Here is a 27991-nt window from a genome sequence, read left to right on the forward strand (position 1 = left end):
GAAAAATAATTTAAAATTTAAATCTTTAAATTTTAAATGTAAAATTATTATATTTTTGTACTATTGATAACTCGGGGCATCCTGTACCCTTAAAGTTGACCATGAAAAATATAGTTGTAAAGTGTCTGGTGGATAATTTTGAAAAATTGTGGTTAACTCCCCAGATCTAATTAGTGAATTTTTATGCAAATAAGAATTCTTGAGAAAGAGCTAGTATTAAGGGTAGGAGATGGATCATGTCAGTTCTTCCCTTCTCTTTGTCATTCATGCTTACAATGTAATATTATTATCAGTCTCTGAATTCCAAGCTGAATTTAGAAAAAATGAATTGTCTGTATTGTAGGGTTTAATGTAGATAATATAATCTGTAAATCCACTTGAGAAGTCTTCTGCAAATTTAAATACCTTGCCAGAAAGTGAAAGTGAAGTTGCTCAGTCGTGTCTGACTCTTTGCGACCCCGTGGACTGTAGCCCAACAGGCTCCCCCGTCCGTGGAATTCTCCAGGCAAGAATACTGGAGTGGGTTGCCATTAGAGATGGTGAGCTATTCCCATCCCTCCCTCAGGAAGCCTCCTGTGTAGCAATCCATACTTAACTATCTGACATATGAAAACCATCGATATGCAATGTAATATATTTTTCATATTCTAGCCCTGAAAAACAACAGAGAAGAACGGATAACACTGTTACACTATTGTTGCAGGCAGGGGGACCCCTTCCAGGACCCGAGAGTGGGTTCTTGTCTAACACTGGGAAGTGAATTGTCCAAGGAGACATTGACAAATCAGGAGAGCTTATTGTTAAGGTGGGGCCCAGGTGGAGAGCAGGGTAAGGGAACCCAGGAGGACTGCTCTGATAGTTCGCCATCGCAGTTTTTACGGTGATGGGATTAGTTTCCCAGTTGTCTCTGGCCAATCATTCTGACTTGGGTTCCTTCCTGGTGGTGTGTGCATTGCTCAACCAATATGGAGTCCAGCGAGAAGGAGTCTAGGAGGTTGACTGCACAAGCAGTTTCTCCTTTTGCCCTTTCCTGAATTCTTCTGGTGGAGGATGGCTTGTTAGTTCCCTTATTCCTTACCAGGACCTCCTGTTAGGAGGTCATACAAGAGCTCTGCCATCGCGCATCCTTGCCGGGGATAACTCATGCCAGTGGTTGCTGTGGTGCCTAGTCAGGGTGGGTGGTCTCAGCCAGTGTTTTTCCTAACTCTCACATCTAGCTTGTTTCACAATGATTCATCACAGTAGGTTGATGTGCAGAGCATACTGGCAGCAGTGTCAACCCTTATATTAAACCTTAGGCAACTTTGTTTCTTTCTTCTAAGATCACCATACATTTAAAGGGGAATTCTCACATCTTCTCCCCACATTCAGTTGATTTGATCTTTCTGCCCCTTCCCTGGAGTACCTCCATCCCACCCCCTCGCCCACCCACCTTACAGACCACTAAAGCCAGAAAACCAAAAGGGATCCTCGGAGGAAAGAAAGAAATGGGCAGGCTTGTTTTTCCATGGCTCTCATAAAAGTAAGCCAGGGCAGTTTTAGTTTCTGCTTTATTTACTTCCCCGAGGTCTGCTTCTTCTCGAACGTACACAGCTGCACACCTTTTTGAATTCTCTCTCAGCTCTGGTCTAAAGTTTTTTTTTTTTTGCCAAAGGGCAGAGGGAGAGGAGCTGCCCACTCAGAGTGGCCATGTAATACACCACGGCTGATCTCTTCTGACATTTATCTCTGCTTGTGAGAGGGGACGGAACAGCTCACTCATGAAGATGAATGTCATACAAGAGCTCTGCCGTTGCGCAGTCTTGCTGGGGATCTCAGGAGAGAGATTTGGTGCTCTCCAGAATATTAGAAACGCCACAGACACAGGGCAGCCCGGTGACTTGGCAGCTCTGCCTTGTTGGATCCTGTTAAGTGAAATGATACACCCATGTTAAACAGAGCCATCGTCATTATGAGATTATCTAATTCCCTTTCTGTCTTGGCATTTACTTCTTTCATGCACACACACAGGAAAAAAAAAAAAAAAAGGCTTCCCAAAAATAAAATAAAAAATATGACTTCCCAGCCTGTTTTAAAGTACAAACGGAAATAGATGGAGTTCATAACTATGCATTTGTGTACTTTGCTCCTTGCTTCATTGAAGGCTTTATGATTATAAAAGTGCAGATCCTTCCAAAGATAAATGGTTCAGGGAATGAAAAAGCAGAGGGGAGCCTTTTAACTGTGGAATGACTGATCTCTCCGTATTATCCTTGACCCAAGATGACATATCCAGGGGGCTTCCCAGATGATAGCTCAGTTGGTAAAAAACCTCCTGCAATGCAGGAGACTCCAGTTTGATTCCTGGGTCCAGAAGATCCACTGGAGAAGGGATAGGCTACCCACTTCTTTATTTTTAGCCTTCCCTGGTGGCTCAGCTGGTGAAGAATCCTCCTGCAATGCAGGAGACCTGGGTTCGATTCCTGGGCTGGAAAGATCCCCTGGAGAAGGGAAAGGGAACCCAGTCCAGTATTCTGGCCTGGAGAATTCCATGGACTGTATAGTTCATGGAGTCACAAACAGTCAGACCTGACTGAGTGACTTTCACTTTCCCAGATGACACTAGTGGTAAAGAACTCGCCTGCCAGTGCAGGAGACATAAGAGATGCAGGTGTGATCCTTGGGTCGGGAAGATCCCCTGGAGGAAAGCATGGCAGCTCACTCCAATATTCTTGCCTGAAGAATCCCTTGGACAGAGGAGCCCGGGGGGCTACAGTCCATAGGGTTGCACAGAGTTGGACATGACTGCAGATGGTGATTGCAGCCATGAAATTAAAAGACACTTACTCCTTGGAAGGAAAGTTATGACCAACCTAGATAGCATATTCAAAAGCAGAGACATTATTTTGCCAACAAAGGTCCATCTAGTCAAGGCTATGGTTTTTCCAGTGGTCATGTATGGATGTGAGAGTTGGACCGTGAAGAAAGCTGAGTGTTGAAGAATTGATGCTTTTGAACTGTGGTGTTGGAGAAAACTCTTGGGAGTCCCTTGGACTACAAGGAGATCCAACCAGTCCATCCTAAAGAAGATCAGTCCTGGGTGTTCACTGGAAGGACTGATGCTGAAGCTGAAACTCCAATACTTTGGCCACCTCATGTGAAGAGTTGACTCATTGGAAAAGACTCTGATGCTGGGAGGGATTGGGGGCAGGAGGAGAAGGGGACGACAGAGGATGAGATGCCTGGATGGCATCACCAACTCGATGATCATGAGTTTGAGTAAACTCCGGGAGTTGGTGATGGGCAGGGAGGCCTGGCATGCTGCGATTCATGGGGTCGCAAAGAATTGGACATGACTGAGCAACTGAACTGAACTGAAGCAACTTAACATGCATGTACAACACATCTAGGGTCTAATTTGAGAGCACACTTGAGTTTCTCCAGGCTTCTTTTCCCACTAGAAGAACAGATCAAGGACAGAAAGTTCTTGGAGTCAAAGTTCTACCACCCATTAATGATGTGGTCTTGGGGCAAATTATTCCAGCCTCTGTCAACTTCAGATTCTTCATCAGTAAAAGGGGATGTTAATGGTATCCACTTGATAGATCTGTGCTGAAGATGAAACGAAATAAGATAAAGTCCATGGAACTCATAAAAAGTGTCTGGTGCATACTAGATGTTCTGTGAATGGTAGCAGTGATTCATAATTAATAGAAGCATCTTAGTGGCATCAAATACTGATGACATAAAGAATGATAGTGAATAAATAACATTCACTAGATCTCCTCTGAATTATTTATCATTCAGTTATTTTAGACTTTAAGTTTATAGGTAGCCCTGATTTATGAAAACCAAAACTTCAAATTCTTGCTGTATTAAACCAAAAGACTACTTGCCCTTTTATCCATTCTTATGAGACAGATGATAGAATGAAAGAAAAAAAAAAAAAAAAACAACACCTTGGTTTTGGAGTTAGCCCACAATCCCATTCAATCCCATTTGGGGTTGAGTCCTGATTACTGCACTTGTTGTATGCCTGAATGCATGCTTAGTCCCTTCAGTCGTGTCTGACTCTTTGTGACCCTATGGACTGTGTAGCCCACCAGGCTCCTCTGTCCATGGGATTCTCCAGGCAAGGATACTGGAGTGGGTTGCCATGCCCTCCTCCAGGGCATCTTTTTGACCCAGGAATCGAACTTACATCTCCTGCATCAGCAGGCAGTTTCTTTGCCACTGAGTCACCTGGTTAGCCCTAATTATACAGTAGGAAACCTAAAAAGAAACAAGACTCATGTGAGATGAGACCATCCCCACTCACCCTGGGGGCATCTTATTAATCTTGAGTAAAGATGCGGGCTCTGGTTCTACTCCGTGTAGGTGAAAAACTTGGGGATGACAAGGCACTGGTTTGGTTTTAGTCGCTAAGTCGTGTCCGACTCTTGCGACCCCAAAGGAGCCCACCAGACTCCTTTGTCCATAGGATTCTCCAGGCAAGAATACCAGAGTAACTTGCCATTTCCTTTTCCAGGGGATCTTCCCGATCCAGGAATCAAACCTGGGTCTCCTGCATTGCAGACAGATGATTTACTGACTGAGCTAGGAGGAAGCCCAATGCACTGGTTGAGTGTTTTACCTGCCTTTGAAAGAGAGAAGGACCCTGTGGTCCTTGTACCCTATGTTCTCAGCCTGCATTTTGTCTGTAGAAAAACTTTAGCCAAAGAACAAATTTAATTAGAGAAGCGAGATCGTGTAGAAACTAAGGAAAACAGACAAAGGAGACCAAATAATAACGATAAGGTAGTCCTTAAGCATAGTCAATGACACTTAGTTTCTGCTCAAGGGCTGTAGATAATATTCTGAGCCATATCCTATAGATACTGAAACTCCCACCAGGTGAAATAAGTTAGCTACATGATGACCAGACTGTGGCCTTGACGTAAGCTGCCACAATTCCAAGAACTGGCCTCAAAGTCATGGAAACAAACTGATCCCAGAACTGAGGATCAACTGTACCTAAAACAATCAAGATGATGCCGGTCAGACCACTGATGACCAATTTCAAGATGACTGCCAGTTGTGTTGTGTGTGTGTTGTATCTGCACGAAGCCCCTTCCCTTTGTCTATAAAAGCCCTTGCCCCTTGATTGTCAGGAGTGAGGGGGCATTGGCCTTTGGACAGGAGTCCACCCTCCCCCCAGCTGTTGGCGTCTAATCATCTAAATAAAGCAAACTTTCCTTTCCACCAGCTTGGCCTCTTTAATGGCTTTTGAATGGCGAGTAGCTAGGCCCCTCTTTTGGAGATGCCTTTACCTTCATGAGTATGTGTGTGTGGTGTGTGTGTGATTTCACACTCGTGCATGTAAAACTCTCTTCCATGTTTTGATTAGTTGTCAAAATGTTGACCATTTGACCAAAATGATGACTGGCTCATTTTACTTCAAAGAGAGGTATAATTGCTAATGTAAACTGAATGAGTGTTTGCAGTAGAGCCTTTATGAGTGGAGTCAGAGAGAATAAAAGGTAGAGCGTATGTGGTTTGCATGCTTTCTGAGTTACCATCTGCTTCTTTACATACTTGCTAATAATCAGAACCTTAGCTCTGCAGAAACTATAGAGCTTTAGGGAAATCTGGAGAGAGTAGACCCAATTAGGTATCAAGGACCAGAGAAAGCCATGGATGAAGATACCTTTTTGAAGTTTCTAATCCTGTAGTCACAAAAGCTATGGCTCCTATTAATAGGAAGCTGAGAAGCTTGGTGGGATCATCATTTGACACTTACATCATTGGGAATTTCTTTCTTTCACTAGAATGATCAGGGACCCAGAGTGCCATGTTGGCAGAAGCTGAGGCAAGAGAAATGCAGGTCATAGTCCATGGAACTGTGAATTTCTCTTTCTCCCATTCTTAGTTGTATGAATCAAGTAAGTCTCTTATATATGAACCTTCAAGTTTTGAACTCTCAAAGATGTGAACGTGTATCACTGAATCGCTTTTTCAAGAGGGAGATAGAATTGAATCCAGCCAGGAGCCAGAACCTGTGCCATCCGTGTGACTGATGGCATATCAGGTGTAAGTGAAATTGCAGCTTACCCTCCATCTCCTGTTGCTGACAACCCTTCAGCTCTACCATCTCCCACCTCCTCTCCCTCCTCCATCAGTAACTCTTCTTGCCTGTTCACTCGATGCCAGCCGCTGAGTGCCAGCTGTTGTACTGTACTACTGTACTGAACTTTTATAAGTCTTGTATTATAAGATGAAAAATGTTTTCTTTATTTTGGTGTGTTTTTAATGTATTATTTGTGTGAAAAGAAGTATAGACCTTTTACAGTACAGTCCTATGTAACCGATTGTGTTAGTTGGATACCTAGACCAGCTTTGTTGGACTTAACAACAAGTTGGACTTACGAACACACTCTCGGAACAGAACTCGTCTGTCTGTAGAGGACTTCTTGTGTTGAAAAACCACCAAACCACTAGAAACAAGACGGTAGATTTTCTATTTCTTCCTTTCTCAATTGCTTGATTCTTTTGGCGGGAGGTGTCATGAAAGTGGTAAAAAAGGCAGAAGAGAATAGTCTGTATTTTTTATACTTGCAAGAACACACAGAATAATTATCTATTTCTTCCCTCTCTCCACCCTTCCCCCCAGTGAAACCCCAAAACACAATGGACAAGAAAGCCAATGTTGTTAATGTTCAAAGGTGGAATTACATCTTTCTGTGTCTGGGTGTATTTTGCATTATAATGCAGCCTTGATGATAGCATTTCTCAGGAAAGCCTGCCAGGCTGTCTCAGCATCAAGAGACAAAAGGGGAATGTAACTGGCAGCGTGTGGGGAAAATATTGCTGGGAGTGTACTTCTGGGGGCAATTTACTTTGATACTGTTCTCTGAAGTATCAAAATTGGGTCTTCATCTTTGACAAAGGAAAGCACACATTCTCAAGCTGTAAGAAGTTGAACCATGTCGGGGTAACAAATGTATGCCTTTGGGAAGAAAGTATTGTTGTGGAAAGAACAGAGGCTTTGCAGGCAGATCTGGGTCCAAGGCACTCACTAGCTTTTTGATCTTTGTTGTTGTTCAGTCACTAAGTTTTGTCCGACTCTTTGTGAACCCATGAACAGCAGCACATCAGGCTTTCCTGTGTTTCACTATCTCCCTGAGTTTGCTCAGACTCATGTCCATTGAGTCAGTGATGCTATCTAAACCATCTCATCCTCTTCCATCCCCTTCTTTTGCCTTCAATCTTTCCCAGCATCAGAGTCTTTTCTAATGAGTTGGCTTTTTGCATCAGGTGGTCAAAGGATTGGAGCTTCAGCTTTAGCGTCAATCCTTCCGATGGATATTCAGGGTTGATTTCCTTTGGGAAATTGGGAATACGATTGACTGGTTTGATCTCCTTACTGTCCAAGGGACTCTCAAGAGTCTTCTCTAGCACCACAATTTGAAAGCATCATTTCTTCAGCACTCAGCCTTCATTATGGTCCCACTCTCACATCTGTACATGACTACTGAAAAAACCATAGCTTTGACTAGACGGACCTTTTTCGGCAAAGTTTCATCTCTGCTTTTTGATATACTGTCTAGGTTTGTCATAGCTTTTCTTCCAAGAAGCAAGTGTCTTTTAATTTCATGGCTTCAGTGATTTTGGGTCTATGGCATCTAAATGACAATTCCTCCCACCTTTCACTCATTCGCCTCTCTCTCCCTTCTCTTCTAGAAATCATTATCACCAGAGAACAGCCGTGACGGGCGCAGCTTCTGGGAAGTGCTATTACACGCTGACCTTTGCGGTCACCTTCCCGCACGCCGAAGATGCCTGCTATCTGGCTTACCACTATCCCTACACCTACAGTGCCCTCTTGGTAAGTTCCTCTGCCAGCCCTACACGGGTTGGACTGAAAGGGCTCTTTGAGGCTTTCCTGGAAATCTTCAGGAAACCCTGACATCCTGCTGGGGAGCTTCAGGCGTCCGAGGGAGCCAGGGTTTGTTGTTTCTGACTCAGGGGCTTTCTGTCTGTCCCGTTTCCTTCCTTGGACAGAGCGCGGGCTGAGGTCATGGCCAGCGACATTCTAACGGCCCCAGTGGTGCACTGTGCTCTTCATATCCAGGGTGAGTGTGGATGCGAGGGGCAGGGGGCACTTTTTAGGGGCTTTATCTTTAAATAGCCCTCAATATACATTGTTGCAGGAGGACACATGGCTGAAGATTAAAATTCATATTTTACCAAGGCCAAAACCAAAGCAGAGAAAAAGTTTGAAAATTTTCTCAGCTAAACAAATTTGATCATGGGTGTTGTATATCCTCCTGTGATTTTTTTTCATCTTGTCATATTCTGAGGCAGCAAAACTGATATTCTACTTTTGTTTCATGCTTACCAGAAGTAAAAAGTTCACAAATATAACTTTAAAAAGTACTCCCAGTCTAAATAAAATTAACTAAAATTCCACAGCAATTCTGAAAGGTTATTTCCTTTTATTTTAGAAATGCAGGTACACTAAGTAAATATAGGAAGGTTGGACTCATGATCTAATAAATATCTATTAGTTTACCCTAAAAAAAATAATAAAAAGCCCTCAAGTTAAACAAGAAGAATGAGATCGGAGTGAGATTATTAAGCTGAAATGGGGTAACACCATGCAGGTCAGCTGAGATGCCAGTTTAAAGGACATGGATGCATTGAGAGGTGTGAAGCAGAGATTGAGTGGGTGAAGCTTGGAAAAATGCCTTGAGATCACCTTGCAGCCACTTTCCCATTTCCAGTGGTTTCCTCGGCCATGGACTAGAAGGATCCAGGGTGGAAAAGAAGGGTAGAAGAATAAAACATTGAATCATTGCAAATAAGGGTCACGATCTTTTTACAATAGGAGTGTACTGTCAACCAGTCCAAACTTGAAGTCATCATTCAGATATCTTATCAGGCCATTTCTTGCCATTTGAAAAAGTTGGTAAATCATCCCTGTCCCCGAGCTATTTCATGGATATCCTGTGGAGTCATGAGCTAAAGTATCTAATAAAGTATTTCCATCCTCTGTGTTAATGCAAAATGTTATTAGCATATTTATAATAATATGTGTATATGCAAATATTTATCACTTAGCCTGAAGGATAAGCATTTTCATTGCAAGCCTGTGATAAGGATTTGGAAAAGATCATAACTGAGAACACCTTTTCCCTCCAAAGAAATATTCACGTGTAAATGCATTGTTTTTTCTCCATTGAGAAGGCATAACTTAAACCACTCAGCTAACTGCTTCATAAAAGTACATCTGCCCTTCTCTCCATATGCTGGCTTACCTAAAGAGAGATTTGTTTTTACTGTTTCCCGGATTGTAAAAGATACACAACTAGTATCATTTGTGGACTACACTTAGAGATCTCAAGAATTTAATCCAAGAAATGTGCATCACCAGCTTGGCTGTAACAAGGCATGTTTGTTTTAAAACATGCTTGTTGCCTTGAGGGCCTCAGAACAGGCAAGATCCATGATCTCCTCCAACAGCTGTTCTTACTGTCTCATCTATGAAACCCTGCATGTTGAAAAGTCTACTGGTGGAGGGGGTTCCTTTTTAAAGACAGGTTTGATTTTTCTGTCAGAGTAATGGTCCATGGGTCCAGGTCACTGTTCTTTTCACTTGTTAGAATATCTTTGTCCTACGGACTTAGAGAATGGACCTGTGAACTCAGGGTGAAGGAGCTGGTGGGATGGTTTGAGAGAGTGGTATTGACATATATACACCACCACGTGTAAAATAGGTAGCTCGCAAGAAGCTGATGAACAGCACAGGGAGCTCGGCTAGGTGCTCTGTGATGACATAGAGGGGTGGAATGGAGGAGTGGGAGGGAGGCTCAGGAGGGAGGCGATATATGTGTGTGTGTGTATATATGTGTGTTCATTTCAGTTCAGTCACTCAGTTGTGTCCGACTCTTTGTGACCCCATGGACTGTAGCACACCAGGCCTCCCTGTCTATCACCAACTCCTGGAGTTTACCCAAACTCATGTCCATTGAGTCGGTGATGCCATCCAACCATTTCATCCTCTGTCATCCCCTTCTCTTCCCACCTTCAATCCCTCCCAGCATCAGGATCTTTTCAAATGAGTCAGCTCTTTGCATAAGGTGGCCAAAGTATTGGAGTTTCAGCTTCAACATCAGTCCTTCCAATGAACACTCAGGACTGATCTCCTTTAGGATGGACTGGTTGGATCTCCTTGCAGTCCAAGGGACTCTCAAGAGTCTTCTCCAACACCACAGTTCAAAAGCATCAATTCTTTGGTGCTCAGCTATATTTATAGTCCAACTCTCACATCCATACATGACTACTGGAAAAACAATAACCTTGACTAGATGCTTACTTGTTGGCAAAGTAAGCATCTTTTAATTTCATGGCTGCAGTCACCATTTGCAGTGATTTTAGAGCCCAGAAAAATAAAGTCAGCCACTGTTTCCACTGCTTCCCCATCTATTTGCCATGAAGTGATGGGACTGGATGCCATGATCTTAGTTTTCTGGATGTTGAGCTTTAAGCCAACTTTTTAGTCTCCTCATATGTGCATCACAGAAGGCAATGGCACCCCACTCCTGTACTCTTGCCTGGAAAATCCCATGGACAGAGAAGCCTGGTAGGCTGTAATCCATGGGGTCGCTAAGAGTCGGGCACGATTGAGCGACTTCACTTTGACTTTTCACTTTCATGCATTGGAGAAGGAAATGGAAACCCACTCCAGTATTCTTGCCTGGAGAATCCCAGGGACAGGGGAGCCTAGTGGGCTACCGTCTATGGGGTCACACGGAGTCGGACACGACTGAAGTGACTTAGCGGCAGCAGCAGCATATGTGTGTGTGTGTGTGTGTGTGTGTATGTGTATAGAGATAGAGAGAGAGAGGGAGAGAGAGAGAGACAGACAGACAGAGAGAGCTGATTGATTCACGTTGTTGTACAACAAAAAGTAACACAAAAGGGAAAAAAAAAGATTATCTTTGACCCTGTGGAGAAGCTCAGGGGCAGCTAGTATAAAACTTTAGAATTCAAAAGCGTTTGGGAAATTGTGTAGCTCACATCTATCATTCATAAATGCAAAAACCAAAGCCTAGAAGTCCCACATTTAGCTAGTGGCCAGAGAACTGAGTAGTGGCCTTTGAGGTCTATTCCTATCTGATGGAGACTCTGAGAGTCCTTCAGCTGACCTTGGCTGCATCTGGCTTTTTAATTTGAATTTTAGATCTGAATCAGCTTATATGCACTTAGCAAAGACCCATTAAAGCTTCTTGGAATAAGAATGGGATCATGTTTGGGAAATAACACTGTTCTCAGCTGAATCACATCCATAGCGTTACAGACAAAAATTGTGGGTTGGTGACTTGAACTCAACCATCGGATATTGTATAATCACACAACTTGACAACTATGTGCACCTATAAAAGTGGGCTGCCATTGTAGTAGCTGCTGTAAGTCATAGCTTTTGTCTCTGGGAACACTTAATACTTTTGTCATACCGAAGCACAAGTTTACAGTCAACAATTATTAATAGTTTAGGAGACATTGAGGTCAAATTGAGGAAAATTTCATATTGATGGGGGACAAAAACTCAAGAAAAGAAGATCTTGGAAGATGGTCTCATCTTCCATCAACTGATCTCTGTGAGAAAAAGAGACAGATCTTATTCATTGATGCTTATTGGCTTGTTACTTAGCCTATTGACTGAATCTCTTCACATTAGGGAAGTTTGAGGAGAGTTAATGAGAAAAAGAGAGGAAAAGGGATAGCTTTTCATTCCTTTTAAATGAGTAGAACAGAGTAAGAAAGACAATTTGTTACTTGAGGTGAAAAACGTGTATACTCAATTTTAGGTTTTACATTTCCAATAATGCATGGGCTTTGTCCTCTTCAGGTTTAAGAGAGTAATTGACTCTGTGACTTCTTTTAGAAAGCTCTTTCTCCCATCGTGGACAGAATGAGTTCATTCTGTAATGCACACTAGTCATTTTTACTTTTGGACATATCCTAAGGAGAAACAGTTTTCTTCCAACAGATCAGTGATAAATTAAATGTGGATGATACCCCAAGGGTGGAATTAGCTGTATTTTACTTGGGGGTTATGCTGATGGGTGAAAAATATATTTCTATGTGGAATTCACAACTGGTAAATCTCTTGTAATATGGATTATGTTTAACAATTATAGACATTTTTAAAGCAGGGTACATGTATGTTGAATGTTTTTCAACATGAACTATAAAAATTTTATTATTCTCTTATAATGAGAGAATTAGTATTTATTGGGTTCTTTCAAACTGATGTCTTCCAGATGCTTGCCAGGAATTCTGTTGGATAATCATCCCAATTATAGTATTAAAATAATGCTAAAAGAAAGAAATACAATATTATTGCCATTACAAAGCCAACAAAAGACCTGTTTAATCATCCATCTCAAGCTTTTTCAATAATTGCAATGATTGTTAATGTGTTGTTTGCAATACTTGTTAAAGTATTTGGTTTGTGTTCTGGATTGCCCGTAGGTAGCCAGGAGTATTGGCATCCCAAGAGAGTTTCTGGTGGACATTTTAGAGAGTAAGAAAGTGGAATCTTACTGAGAACTTAAAACGATACGAGTTGGCAAGAGAGGGAAAAAAAAAAAGTGATCAGAAATAGGATGGATGTGTTGGGAGAGCTTGTGGCTTTTAAGGAGTATAGTAGGGTTTTTCACCAGGCATGTATACTCCCTGTGCTAGTAACCATCAGCAGGGTAACCTGCTGAGGTCAAATGAAGTCTTTTATGGGAATTTTAAGGGAGTAGCTGATGAAGCTTTATCTTTAGAGATAAAATGGAGGGTAGTGTAGGAAGTGAAAGGGAAGGGACGGGGAGAGAGGAGGGGAGAAAGAAAGTATTGAGAATTAGAATGCCATATTCACAACATCTTAGAAAGAGCTCACATTTAAAACATGTCAAATGGGAAGTATTGACTTACATGTGGTAGATCAAAGATGCAGTGAGCAAGTCATAAATCAGTGTTGTCGTTTAATCAATCAACAGACATCTATCTTTGTATGGGCCAAAAGAAAGGACAGATATCAGTAAAGGGTCCTGATGTTGAGGAGTTGAACACGAGAGGCTGTTCTGAAGGAGCTGAGGTGTGCATGGGTGCTGAAGTCATTGACCACAGGGACCCCTGAATTCCAGGGTTTTGAGCACAATGGAAGAGCAAGCTTTGGAGTCAGAGTGGCCAGGATTGAGGTCTAAGCTCTGTGTTTTGCAGTGTAGTCATGGGCAAGCTACTTAATTTTTCTCAGCCTCAGTTTTCTCACCTGTGAATTGGAACCATTGAAGTGGTTCTTCTATGGGTTATCAAGATTACATGACTTGATACATGGCAAGTGTTAGCCAACTGTCTACAACTAGTAAACAGTATTAGATAGTGACCTTAGAGCATTTATTCTCTTTTTTTTAAATGATGATGGGTGATCATTTTCTCTGTTGAACTGATTGTGTATATATACACAATATATAACAAAATTAAAATTATGTTATAAAAAAATCCCATTAAAGGACCAAAAAGAAATACATACAGAATCTACTGGTAGTTTTCTTAGGGTAGTGGATTATAATTATTTTTTATTTACTCTCTTATCCAGTCTGGAGTAGGATATGGCAACCCACTCCAGTATTCTTGCCTGGAAAATTCCATGGACAGAGGAGCCTAGTGGGCTACAGTCCATGGGGTTGCCAAACAGTTGAACACAACTGAGCGCAGCACAGCAGCAGCTCTTCTCCAAATCACCAGCGATATAACTTTATCTATTTTTAACAGAAAAAGGATATTAAAATCACCTTTTCTTTATAATCAGCCAATCTGTGAATACACATCTAGAGACGAATCACTTCCATCAGTCTCAAAGTGGATCTGTTTCACTTAGGGAAAGTGGTGTTGGCAGACTGGGGCAGTTTGAGAAAGCTCATTAGAACCTAGTTACAGCATATTCTGTTGTTTTTTATTTAACTTAAAGGTGTCTTTGGTTCTTCTCTTGTAATGAGAAGGATTCGATTCTCTGATGAATGTATCTAAGTGACAATTGAGGACTAGTCAGTACAAAAGTAAAATAGGCCATCTTTTTAGGGGTGAACTTTATTCTGAATTAGGGGGATAGGAGGTACAGCTGTTTAAGGGCTAACAATGAGATGTGAATGATTTTTGAGTGTGAGTTTTTCTTACTTTATTAGTAGCCATCAGCAGAGTAGCCTGCTGAGGTTGAGCGAAGTCTTTTATGGAAGTTTTAAGGGAGTAGCTGGTAAAACAAAGTGGGCAGAAAATGCCTGCCGAGGGGCAGCCATGAGGCTGCAGAGTTATCAGCCTGATGTCTTTCCTGGGTAGGGAGGATTTTCTTTTAAGAAGACAATGTCTCTGGAGGTTTCCATAATTGCCCTGAACTCTTTCCCATTTTTGCAAAGAAGCCCACTCCTTGGCTTCCACAGGGCTGCTATTACAGCTGTTTGTTGGCACATGCATTCAGAAGCCCTGCTTCTCTCATCAGTGGTGCCAACAATAGTTAATTAGGCATGGCCTCGCTGGACCTGAGATGGGAACATTTACCTAAGACTCATTTCCAGGAGAATGATACAAAGCCATTTTTTGAGAAAGGAAAACCAACAGCAGTTTATAATTGGTTTACTTCTGGAAGACTTCTGTGTGACCGGAGCTGAATAATGCAATGAGCACAGGGGTGTTACATGTTCCATGGCAGGTGGAGTGGTCAAAGGGACAAGGGGTTCATTGAGGGACACAGGGAGATGACTGCATGAGCAATTACAGAAAATGGGCTTAAGCTAAACATTGTTTGGCATTTGTGGAGTTGTAATATTAGTGATCATGAAAAATGTTATAGTGAGAAAATTAACAAAGAACTCATAGAAGAAGAAAACTTTTAAACTTTGCTTCCTTCATTAAGGTGACAGTGTTTTAAAGGAGAGTGTACATGAACACAAGATACTTTGCTTTTTTATCCTTTTTTCTCCTGTATCTAATTGTGTTTGATGACTTCTGTAGGCAAACCTGCTTCCAAACCTTTCAGGATCTAATTTATAAAATCTAGATTTTATTTTGTTTCCCCAAGTTTGAGGGCAGAAGGAGAAGAGGGTGACAGAGGATGAGATGATTGGATGACATCATCGATTCAATGGACGTGAGTTTGAGCAAACTCCAGAAGATAGTGAAGGGCAAGGAAACCTGGAGTGCTGTAGTCCGTGGGTTCACAAAGAGTCAGACACGACTGGGTGACTGACAACAACAACCCCAAGATTTGGCAAGAAGAGCTATGGCCTATTTGTATTGAGTTGGCCAAAAGGTTCGTTCAGACCGTTCTGTAAGACCTTATGGAAAACCTGAAAGAAGTTTTTGGCCAGCCTAATAACTTTGTGATATCGTAGAAATCATGGCCAGTACTTTTCTGGAGAAGGGTCTCTATTTCTCCCCCATCACCCTCATATGTCGAGAATCCTTGTCGCCATAATAAATGTGAAACAAATAGCTTTGATGGCAAGAACAAGGCAACAGACAAAACAAAGCAAAAACCCTCATAGAAACAATTCAGCAGACAGTGTTTCCCAAAACGCATGCTACAACTCTCCAGGGTCCCAAGATCTTTAGAGGAAAAGGGTTCAAGGGTCACACAGATTCTTGAAGCCCTATTGGCTAGTTTTTCTTCTATGAGTTTGTAATGTGTATTTGCATGTAATGTGTATTTGCATATAATGCGTATTTGCACAAGAGTCTGAACAGTTCTGCAGTCGTGAAAATGTCTTCATTTAGTTTAACTCACTGTGCCCCAGGTACTTTGGATCTCCCCCTCTCCACACTCCAGCATTTAGTAAGATACTGCTGATTACATTTTGGAAAATGCTTCAGGAAAAGGTATAGATTTCCAAGTTTGGGGGCCTGGAATCTTGATGGTAGTTATGAGGCAGAGTTCAACTCAGTTGAGATTTCAATAATAATACTGGGACAACTTTCACCCAGATATGTGTGAAAGTGATTAAAATAATTTGCTTATGATGACAGACTATCACTAAATCCAGGGTGATATTGACTCTTTAGGAAGGTGCTGAAATGTCCTTTTACCAGGGTGGCTGACATTCTGATGGGGTCATTTTTATTCCTGTCTGTGGCTTTTCTCCTGGGATGGCAAATGGACACTTCTTCAATGAGGGCTTTAATTACACTGATTTAATATTGACTTTTCTTTTAATAGATGAATTTCTTCTTTAGGAAGATGATTTTTTATTCCTGAAAGAGTTAGTTGCTCAGTTGTGTCCGACTCTTTGCAACCCTATGGAACTGTAGCCCACCAGGCTCCTCTGTCCATGGGATTCCAAGCAAGAATGCTGGAGTGGGTAATAGCCATTCCCTTCTCTGGGGGAGCTTCCCAACCCAGGGATAGAACCTGGGTCTCCTGCATTGCAGGCAGATTCTTTACTGTTTGAACCATCAGGGAATTCCTTAATCATTATATATTTGCTGTTTTTAAAACAAATTTTACTTAAGTCTCGTTTCATCTAATTGTTAGAAAATGTGGTTTGTATAATTTCTGCTTTTAAAAAAATTTAGTGAAATTTTTATAGTCTTGTATATGATTAATTTTATTACAGTTCCATGAACGTTTGAGAAAAAAGTAAAGGATGCTATCTGTAAAGACAGTTTGACATATATCTATGAAAAACAATATTGTTCAAATGCTCTATCATTTTTTTTGCAATTGATATGTTCAAGGCTGATGTATTGTTATAAAGTCTCCCACTCCGAGTGCAGTGTTTTCCCCTTCTGCTGTTTTGCCATTGTACATTTCAGTTCTGCATTATTTAATTCCTGAGATTTATGAATCTTATATGTTCTTTATGAATCATGCCCTTTATCAAAATAAGATTTTTAAATCCCATTTAATGCACTTTTCTTGAATATGACTTTGTCATATATTACTGTTGCCAGGCCCACTTTAATTTGTGTTTGCTTATCCATTTAGTTTCCATATTTCTCTTTTAAAATATTTTAGTTGAGTCAAATAGAATAAAAGATAATTTAGGAATGTTTTTCATACACATCATGGGTCTTTTTTTCCCTTCTCTTTTAAAGTTCCTTTTATATGCAGTAGGCAGTGGGATTTTGAAAAGCTAATCTGAAAGTTTCTGTCATTTAATAATGCTGTTTAGCCTATTTATACTTAAAACAATTTTCGGTGTTGGGTCTGTCATTTTGGTTTTGTAATTTCCATGCTTCATTGCTTTTCTTTCTTTCTCTCTCTCCGCCTCGTCCCCTGTCCATCCCTTCCTCCCTTTCTCTTTCTTTCTTCTTTCCTTTTTTCCTTCCCTCCCTCCCTTCTTTCTCATTTCTTCCTTTCTTTCTTTCTGTTTTATGCAACATGACGTGACCATATTTTCTTTGATTTTTTTTCCTACAATGTTTATAATTCTACTAGTGTTTCCCTTTCAGTTCTTAAAAAAATTAAATATATATGTATCCATGAATAATAACAGCTGAAGTTGAGTGTTTCCTGTATGACAGACACTTCTCACACACAGTAAATGACAAAATTATAGCAACCACTGAACGACATAGGTAATGCCATTTTATATACACATTACAGAGAAAACTGAGTCACGAAGAGGTTAAGTATAGGATTTACACGATTTATCTAGAATCCACAACCAAATTTAGAACCCAGGCGGTTTGACTCAGAGCCTGCATGGTTAGTCATCTTGCTATACTGCCTTTCCATTTTTAAGAATTAAATAATAATACTATGTCCATGTAAGCTGAAAAGTGAACATTTTGTTTTACTTTATACTTCACTTACACATTTCTTTTGAATTTCATTTCAGAACCAGATGATGAGATTAACATTTGATGATATGTTTTCTCCCTAAAGAACTTTTTTTTATGTCTGTATTATGTAGTAACTGTGTTTTCCAATGATCATCTAAACGAACCTTGTTTAACTGGACTATCCTTTTATATCACTCTTTAGTTTGAATTTGGGCAGCTAAAATTTGTCTTCAAGTTATTATAAGGATGAGGTGATATGTTTTCTGTGCTCTTGCATAGCTAAGCATATATGAGAAGAAATGTGTGAGTAAAAACTTGGCTGGTTATAGGTTTGCTATGCATTGTACTTTCAAGCACTAAGCAGTATTCATTTCCTCTGACATTCAGCACTGCAGAAGGAGTTGTGACCCAAGAATAACTTTTTACATATATATATGTGTATATATATTTATATATATCCATGAATAGGTTTATCTCTACACACACACACACACGCACACACACTTATAAAAATAACTTTAATTGTATAATGAAACCCTCATTCTGCTCAACAAGGAGCAGTGATGTTGGGTTTAGACTGGTGATCGAACACATATGTCTTGGCTTTGCTGCTGCTGCTAAGTCGCTTCAGTCATGTCCGACTCTGTGCGACCCCATGGACTGCAGCCTACCAGGCTTCTCCGTCCATGGGATTCTCCAGGCAAGAACACTGGAGTGGGGTGCCATTTCCTTCTCCAATGCATGAGAGTGGAAAATGAAAGTGAAGTTGCTCAGTTGTGTCCGACTCTTTGCAACCCCATGGACTGCAGCCCACCAGGCTCCTCCATCCATGGGATTTTCCAGGCAACAGTACTGGAGTGGGGTGCCATTGCCTTCTCCACATCTAGGCTTTACCTGGAACCAAATGAACGCATCCTCGAGAAAGGCAAGCCATAGCACAGCATGCGTGGAAGAGCCTCTGTGAAAGTCTGGGCTCTCAGACACAGCTTTCTTGGCCTGAGTCAGTCTTTGCCCAGGGAAGTGTGTGGTCATGAGAGATGAAGCTGAGCTCAGCTTAGAAGAGCCATCAGTTCTGGGTTTTCTTCAGCTTTCATACTTGGCTATTTACATAGGGCCTTTGTAACTAGTGTGTGCAGAGTGTGTGTGTGTATGTGTGCACAACTAGCTAGCGTCCTTGTCTCCTCAGGGGTATGAGACCACCTCCCAATCCCCATTGCAGGTGCTTCACAACAATACCTGGTATTCACCATCACTTGACAAATGACAGGAAGAATGAAGCACAAAGGTTTGGTCAGATATATGTGCCTTAGGTGAATTCTCCTTTTGAACCTGAGGTAGCCATGGTCCTTATAATTCCTTTTCTTAGTATTGTGTCAAATGCTGGCTCTCAGAAATACCACCGGTTTCTAAGACAGACCGAAGATATTGCTTATCTCGGTGTGGTAGACAGAATAATGCCCCTAGCCCAAGATGTTCATTTTCTAATCCCTGAAACCTTTAAGGATGCTGCTTTATGTGGCACAAAGGACTTTGTAGATGTGATTAAGTTAAACTTCTTGAGATGGGGAGATTATGTCAGACAATTAGACTGGGTCCAATGTAATCACAAGGGTCCTTAACCATGAACCACTGAGACAGAAGAGTCCGAGTCAGAGAAGGAGATTTGACCGTGGAAACCAAGGTAGCAATGTTGTGATTGCTTCCTTTGAATGTAAGAGGAGAACATCATGGGACAAAGAATATAGCTGCCCTCCAGAAGCTAAAAAGGCAAGGAAGTTACTTTCTAGAACTTCCATGAGCAGTGCAGTCCTGCCAACACCTTGATTTTTGCACAGTAAAACCCATTTTGGGCTTTTGACCTCCAGAACTGTAATACAATACATTTGTGTCATCTCCAACCAGTAAATTTGCAGTAATTTGTTACTGAAGTGATAGGAAACGAACATATTTGGTAAGGGAGAATGTGAGAAGAGTCTTGATAGTGTCTCAAAGGAGGAAGGGCAAACCTGAGGTATTTATTAAGATTTTAAAGTTTTGTGAAGTTCTGGTATTTTAATGTAGGGCTTGATTAACATTGGGTAAAGATCATGATAAAATGGTTTAAGACTGGTGGAGGCTGTAGGGCAAGCATCTTGAGGAGAGGGGTTGTCGAGTCTTAGTTGCAGCATGCTGGATCTTCACTGTGTCATGCATCACCTTTTGTTGTGGCTCATGGGTTCTCTAGTCATGGCCCACAGGCTTAGTCGCTCTGCAGCATGTAGGATCTTAGTTCCCAAACCAGGAAGAGGACCGGTGTCCCCTGCATTGCCAGGCACATTCTTAACCACTGGACCACCAGAGAAGTCCCCAGTTGATACTTTCTACTGAAGAGTTGTTCAGATGTTCCTGAAAAATTATCAATTTATGAAAAGTAAATTTATTTGTAATTTCTATTTTCCCAGGCAAGTGTTTCCTGTGGCAGTAAACTTGTGTTGATGCAGACAGAGAGTAGTAAATTCATATTAATCTAGGCAGTAGGCTGTGTGGAGGCAGATGATTCAGGATCCCAGTTGCAAGGAGGATGCGATTCAGGGTCAAATTTTCAGGTATCCCTGAAGCTATAGGAAAGGCCACAGAATCATTTGTCATCTTTTCTTTCCTTGGGACTTTTTCTTTTTCCTTGTAAGTCCGAGATTTATCTAATAGAGTACAAGTGGAATTTAGTTCATTCCTACCCAGATGCTAGGATTTCTACTTCGTTTAGAAAATTCTTTTTCTTACTGCCCAGTGTATTGGTTTTGTATTGCTGCTGTAACAAATTATCACCAATTTTGTAGCTTAAACAATTAAAAAAATCTTACAGCTCTTATGGTGAGAAGTTCAATATGGGTAAAAATCACTGGGCAAAAATCAACCTGAAAAGATACATGCATCCCAATGTTCATTGCAGCATTGTTTATAATAGCAAAGACATGGAAACAACCTAAATGGCAATCAGCAGAGGAATAAAGAATATGTGATACATATATACAATGGAATATTACTCAGCCATTAAAAAGAATAAGTAATGACATTAGCAGCGACATGGATGGACCTAGAGGCTGTCATACTGAGAGAAGTCAGAGAAGGACAAACATCCTATGACATCACTTACGTGTGCAATCTAAAAAGAAATGATACGAATGAACATAGAAAACAGAAACAAACTCATAGACTTAGAGAACAAACTTATGGTTGCCAGGGAGAAGGATAATTAGGGTGTTTGGGATGGACACGTACACACTGCTGTATTTAACAAACAAGGACCTACTATCTTGCCAAGAAACTCTGATCAGTGTTATGTGCCATCCAGATGGGAGGGGAGTTTGAGGGAGAAAGGATACATGTATGTGTATGGCAGAGTCTCTTTGATATTCACAACCTTTGCAGAAACTATCACAATATTGTTAATTGGCTATCAGATCAGATAGATCAGTCGCTCAGTCGTGTCTGACTCTTTGCGACCCCATGAATTGCAGCATGTCAGGCCTCCCTGTCCATCACCAATTCCCGGAGTTCACCCAAACTCATGTCCATCGAGTCAGTGATGCCATCCAGCCATCTCATTCTCCGTCGTCCCCTTCTCCTCTTGCCCCCAATCCCTCCCAGCATCAGAGTCTTTTCCAATGAGTCAACTCTTCACATCAGGTGGCCAAAGTATTGGAGTTTCAGCTTTAGCATCATTCCTTCCAAAGAAATCCCAGGGCTGATCTCCTTCAGAATGGACTGGTTGGATCTCCTTGCAGTCCAAGGGATTCTCAAAAGTCTTCTCCAACACCACAGTTCAAAAGCATCAATTCTTCAGCGCTCAGCCTTCTTCACAGTCCAACTCTTACATCCATACATGACCACTGGAAAAACCATAGCCTTGACTAGCCGGACCTTTGTTGGCAAAGTAATGTCTCTGCTTTTGAATATGCTCTCTAGGTTGGTCATAACTTTCCTTCCAAGGAGTAAGCGTCTTTTAATTTCATGGCTGCAATCACCATCTGCAGTGATTTTGGAGCCCCCCAAAATGAAGTCTGACACTGTTTCCACTGTTTCCCCATCTATTTCCCATGGGTGGGATAGAATGCCATGGATCTTCGTTTTCTGAATGTTGAGCTTTAAGCCAACTTTTTCACTCTCCACTTTCACTTTCATCAGGAGGCTCTTTAGTTCTTCTTCACTTTCTGCCATAAGAGTGGTGTCATCTGCATATCTGAGATTATTGATATTTCTCCCAGCAATCTTGATTCCAGCTTGTGCTTCCTCCAGCCCAGCATTTCTCATGATGTACTCTGCATATAAGTTAAATAAGCAGGGTGACAATATACACCTTAGACATACTCCTTTTCCTATTTGGAACCAGTCTGTTGTTCCATGTCCAGTTCTAACTGTTGCTTCCTGACCTGCATACAGATTTCTCAAGAGGCAGGTCAGGTGGTCTGGTATTCCCATCTCTTGAAGAATTTTCTACAGTTTATTGTGATCCACACAGTCAAAGGCTTTGGCATAGTCAATAAAGCAGAAATAGATGATTTTCTGGAACTCTCTTGCTTTTTCAATGATCCAGTGAATTTTGATAAATTTACCTGGAATGGGTGAATTTAACTCAGATGACCATTATATCTACTACTGTGGGCAGGAATTCCTTAGAAGAAATGGAGTAGCTATCATAGTCAACAAGAGAGTCTGATATGCAGTACTTGGATGCAATCTCAAAAATGACAGGATGATCTCTGTTCATTTCCAAGGCAAATCATTCAATATCACAGTAATCCAAGTCTATGCCCTGACTAGTAACACTGAAGAAGCTGAAGTCAAATGGTTCTATGATGACCTACAAGACCTTCTAGAACTAACACCCCCCAAAACATGTCCTTTTCATTATAGGGGACTGGAATGCAAAAGTAGGAAGTCAAGAAACACCTGTGCTGCTGCTGCTATGACTGTCACGTCAGTCGTGTCAGTAACAGGCAAATTTGGCCTTGGAGTACAGAATAAAGCAGGGCAAAGGCTAATAGAGTTTTGCCAAGAGAACGCACTGGTCATAACAAACACCCTCTTCCAACAACACAAGAGAAGACTCAACACATGACCATCACCAGATGGTCAACACCGAAATCAGATTGATTATATTCTTTGCAGCCAAAGATGGAGAAGCTCTATGCAGTCAGCAAAAACAAGACCGGGAGCTGACTGTGGCTCAGATCATGAACTCTTTATAGCCAAATTCAGACTTAAATTGAAGAAAGTAGGGAAAACCACTAGACCATTTAGGTATGACCTAAATCAAATCCCTTATGACTATACTGTGGAAGTGAGAAATAGATTTAAGGGCCTAGATCTGATAGACAGAGTGCCTGATGAACTACGGGCAGAGGTTTGTGACATTGTACAGGAGACAGGAATCAAGACCATATCCAAGAAAAAGAAATACAAAAAAGCAAAATGGCTGTCTGAGGAGGCCTTACAAATAGCTTTGAAAAAAGAGATGTGAAAAGCAAAGGGGAACAGGAAAGATATAAGAATCTGAATGCAGAGTTTCAAAGAATAGCAAGGAGAGATAAGAAAGCCTTCCTCAGTGATCAGTGCAAAGAAAGAGGAAAACAATAGAATGGGAAAGACTAGAGATCTCTTCAAGAAAATTAGAGATACCAAAGGAACATTTCATGCAAAGATGGACACAATAAAGGACAGAAATGGTATGGACCTAAGAGAAGCAGAGGATATTAAGAAGAGGTGGCAAGAATACACAGAAGAACTGTACAAAAAAGATCTTCAGGACCAAGATAATCATGATGGTGTGATCACTCACCTAGAGCCAGACATCCTGGAATGTGAAGTCAAGTGGGCCTTAGGAAGCATCACTACGAACAAAGCTAGTGGAGGTGATAGAATTCCAGTTGAGCTATTTCAAATCCTAAAAGATGATGCTGTGAAAGTACTGCACTCAATATGCCAGCCAATTTGGAAATCTCAGCAGTGACCACAGGACTGGAAAAGGTCTGTTTTCATTCCAATCCCAAAGAAAGGCAATGCAAAGAATGCTCAAACTACCACACAATTGCACTCATCTCACATGCTAGTAAAGTAATACTCAAAATTCTCCAAGCCAGGTTTCAGAAATACGTGAACTGTGAACTTCCAGATGTTCAAGCTGGTTTTAGAAAAGGCAGAGGAACCAGAGATCAAAAAAATCAACGTATTGGGTCTGTATTCCTTCTGGAGGATAGTGGAGGAGAATCCATTTCCTTGCCTGTGCTGGCTTTTAGAAGACACCACATTCCTCAGCTTTTGCCCTCTTTCCTCCATCTTCAAAGCCAGCATGGAAGCCTGAGTTCTTAGCATGTGGTTCTGGTCCTTTGTGGCTGGGGAAAGTTCTCTGCTTTTAAGCATTTGTGATTTATATATTAATAGTTTGGCCCCAACTGGTTAATGCAGGATCACCTCCCCATCTCAAATAGACTTAAATCTTAAATATATCTGCAAAGTCCCTTTTGCCATGTAAGGTAACATATTGTCAGGGTCTGCAGTTTGGAGCATGGACACCCTTTGTTGTTGTTTAGTCGCTAATCTGGGATTTCTTTGGAAGGGATGATGCTGAAGCTGAAACTCCAGTACTTTGGCCACCTGATGCGAAGAGTTGACTCATTGGAAAAGACTCTGCTGCTGGGAGGGATTGGGGGCAGGAGAAGAAGGGGACGACAGAGGATGAGATGGCTGGATGGCATCACTGACTCGATGGACGTGAGTCTGAGTGAACTCCGGGAGTTGGTGAAGGACAGGGAGGCCTGGTGTGCTGCAATTCATAGGGTCGCAAAGAGTCGGACACGACTGAGGGACTGAACTGAACTGAACTGAAGTTGTGTTTGACTCTTCATGACCCTATGGTCTGTAACCCGCCAGGCTCTTCTGTCCATGGGATTTCCCAGGCAAGAATACTGCAGTGGGTTGCCATTTCTTTCTCCAGGAAATTTTCACAGCCTAGAGATTGAACCCACATCTCCTGCATTGGCAGGTGGATTCTTTACCACTGAGACACCAGGGAAGCCCAAAGGTAGGGTACAGTAGGGAAAATCATTTGTTACCAGTTAGTTTTCTTCACTTAACATTTTCCCTGGATCGGTTGCTTTCTATTTTCCTTCCATACGCTCCCAGCCCTCCTTGTATTGCTTAAATCTAGTCATGTGCACCACTGAAGCTCTGTCTCACGTTCCCAAGCGTCTTGCGTGTACTCTGTTTTTGTGATAACAGTGTTCTTTACATGTCATTGTCATGGGAAGAGTGCTGTGTGCTCCTCCTCTTTTGCTGTCAGTGCAGCTTGAAATCAGATACTCTATTGTGCAGACACAGGCAGGAATGATGTTTCCTGTTCAGCCTCACTGAACTTCTTCCAGCGAGCAGTAACAGTCCTGCTTCTAAATGACTTGATGCCCTGTGTCAGGCAGATCTGTTTGTTTTAGTTGCTAAGTCCTCTCCAACTCTTTTGTGACCCCCATGGACCATAGCCTGCCAGGCTCCTCTGTCCATAGGATTTCCCAGGCAAGAATACTGAAGTGGGTTGCCATTGCCTTCTCCAGGGGATTTTCCCAACCCAGAGACTGAACCTACATCTCCTGCATTGGCAGGCAGATTCTTTACCACTGAACCTGTCGGACAGATTAGGTTAACAAAAATACTTCTAAACTACCAGGAGTTAGAGGAATATAAGCGTTATTGCTGCTTTCACCTATTGTTATTATCAAAAATCTTAAATACACTTTCCTTTCATTTATGCCCCAGACTCACCTTGATATTCTGGAAAAAAGTGTGAACCACAAGCAGGTCTACTTCCGACAGGAGGTTCTCTGCCAGACGCTAGGAGGAAATTCCTGTCCGTTGGTGACCATCACAGCCATGCCGGAGTCTAACAGTGCTGACCACCTGGAGCAGTTCCGTGAGTAATCACATACCTTCTTTGAAGATTTGGTGGTGACGGTGGTCGGGGAGGTCCTCTTAGTCTTGGAAGCCCTCTGTCCCTTTGAGGTCAGAAATTCCACAAAGGGTTGGGTACTGGTCTACCTTTGTAGAAATAATACACCCCAACTCTTCTTGCTTTGTTTTGTTGGTCAGTTGCTAAGTCATGTCCAACTCTTTGTGACCCCTTGGACTGCAGCACGCCAGGTTTCCCTCCTTCACTATCCCCCAGAGTTTGCTCAAACTCTTGTCCACTGAGTCTGGGATGCCATCCAACCATCTCATCCTCTGTCATCCCCTTTCCTCCTGCCCGCAATCTTTCTCAGCATCAGGGTCTTTTCCAATGAGTCAGCTCTTCGCATCAGGTGGCCAAAGTATTGGAGCTTAAATATCAGTGTTGCTCTGTTATCATAGGGAGAAAAAAATTAATTGCATATTGTCAGAGAGATGAAATGACTTGTTGAAATTGAGAGCAGTTTAAAAGTGTCAGTCAGTTCTCCTAAAACAGAACTGGAACAGGAAAATGAATCAACATTTTCTGACCTCTAATCCAGGGACTTTTCTCACCATGCTTATTGCTGTTATACTACCCTCATGGTCAGTCACAGTTTGGAAATAAAAGAAGCTGAGTCTTGGAGAGCTGGCTCAATAAGTCCCTGAATGACCTGGATACAGTTTGGATCTGAAGAACTAAAAGTATGGAGTAGGCTCTAGCCAAGAGTTGTAAAACCAAACCAAAGCACACAGGCACACACAGAGATGTACATGCACACACACACGCAACACCCATTTCATGTTAGAATCCTGAGCACAGATGTGATTTTCTTTGTAACCCACCGGCTTTTAAAGTTGGCTCCTCCTGGCATAGTTTTCAACCTCAGACAAAAGCAAGGAAAACCAAACAGAATGAGGCATGCTTTGCAATATGGAAAAGTTTGGGAAATGAAAGAAAAGGCTGGGGAATAAAAATCCAGCTAATTTATCCCCTAAAGAGGCAGCCTTACCTGATGAGGTGCTAACTGCATTCAGGTGAATCTTTGGTGGATAGGAAATGTAATTTCTCACACCCCATCAGCATCTGACAATGAATGCTTAACTGTCTGGCTAATCAACAACCGATTATCCCATCTGAATTAATAAGGCCATAACATGCTTTAATGAATAATAAGGGATTTTCCAAAAGTTCTCTGATGTGGTTCATGCATTTAAGAGCAGTTTCTCTTAACAGTTACCACTTTCTTCCCTTGCAGATGAGCAGTTCATGGAAGTTAGAGACAGTAATCCTTCCAGGCAACCTTCAGAGAGCAATTATTTATTTAAGAAAGTGGATCTTTGTATGTCTGCATTTTGCAGGCTCAGTTTCTAGATAGGAGCTGAGAGGTACCCAATGTGTAATTATAACATAGAGTTGCCTCTGCGCTTGCATCTTTATTTACATTGACAATGGTACTTTTGTTGATATTATAACCACAGAGATCATTCTCCCTTTAAGGAAAGGACTTGAAACACAGTGCTTGCTTGCTCAGTTGCTGCAATTATGCCCAACTCCTTGAGACCCTATGGCCTAGAGCCCACCAGGCTCTTCTGTCTGTGGAATTCTCCAGGCAAGAATACTGGAGTGGGTTGCTGTTTCCTCCTCCAGGGGATCTTCCTGACCCAGGGGTCAAACCCGTGTCTCTTATATGTCCTGCATTGGCAGGCAGGTTCTTTACCACTCGTACCACTGACACACAGTGAAAGCCCCTAAATAATTTGACACTTCCAAATAGTTCAGTTAAAAAAAATGAGAAAATATTTCTTATCACATGTTCATATGAATCAATGGAGACTCATTTCTGCTTGGGATCTAAGGTTGGTAATAATACATGTATACTATTGTTGGGGGGTGGGGATGGCTGGAAGCAGGACCTTGGTCCCCGTCTTCTTTAAAGAAATAATTCAATAGAGAGCGATATTGTGAAACAGATAAAGTGTTTATCAAAATCAAAGTACATGTGGAGGAAATGGCAACCCACTCTGGTATTCTTTTTTTTTTAATAATTATTAAAAATTGTTTTTACTGAAGGATAATTGTTTTACAGAAGTTTGTTTTTTTCTATCAAACCTCAATGTGAATCAGCCATAGGTGTACATATATTCCCCCTCCCTTTTGAAGCTCCCTCCCATCTCCCTCCCCATCCCACCCCCTCTAGGTTGATACAGAGCCTCTAGGTTGATACAGGTTGTTTGAGTTTCCTGACCCGTA

At 41.6% G+C, this 27991-nt stretch overlaps 1 protein-coding gene across 2 annotated transcripts in view; it reads left to right on the top strand.

The window, feature by feature from the left end:
* AGBL1 (AGBL carboxypeptidase 1) overlaps positions 1–27991 on the top strand; it is a 932974-nt gene that overhangs the window by 199121 nt on the left and 705862 nt on the right. For both annotated transcript variants that reach the window (XM_070775073.1, XM_070775072.1), the window contains exons 16-17: positions 7699–7843; positions 25573–25726. In XM_070775073.1, the coding sequence (XP_070631174.1) occupies positions 7699–7843; positions 25573–25726 (299 nt within the window). The remainder of the gene's footprint in view (positions 1–7698; positions 7844–25572; positions 25727–27991) is intronic.

Source organism: Bos indicus, chromosome 21 (genome assembly GCF_029378745.1).
Source record: "Bos indicus isolate NIAB-ARS_2022 breed Sahiwal x Tharparkar chromosome 21, NIAB-ARS_B.indTharparkar_mat_pri_1.0, whole genome shotgun sequence".
Lineage (NCBI taxonomy): Eukaryota > Metazoa > Chordata > Mammalia > Artiodactyla > Bovidae > Bos > Bos indicus.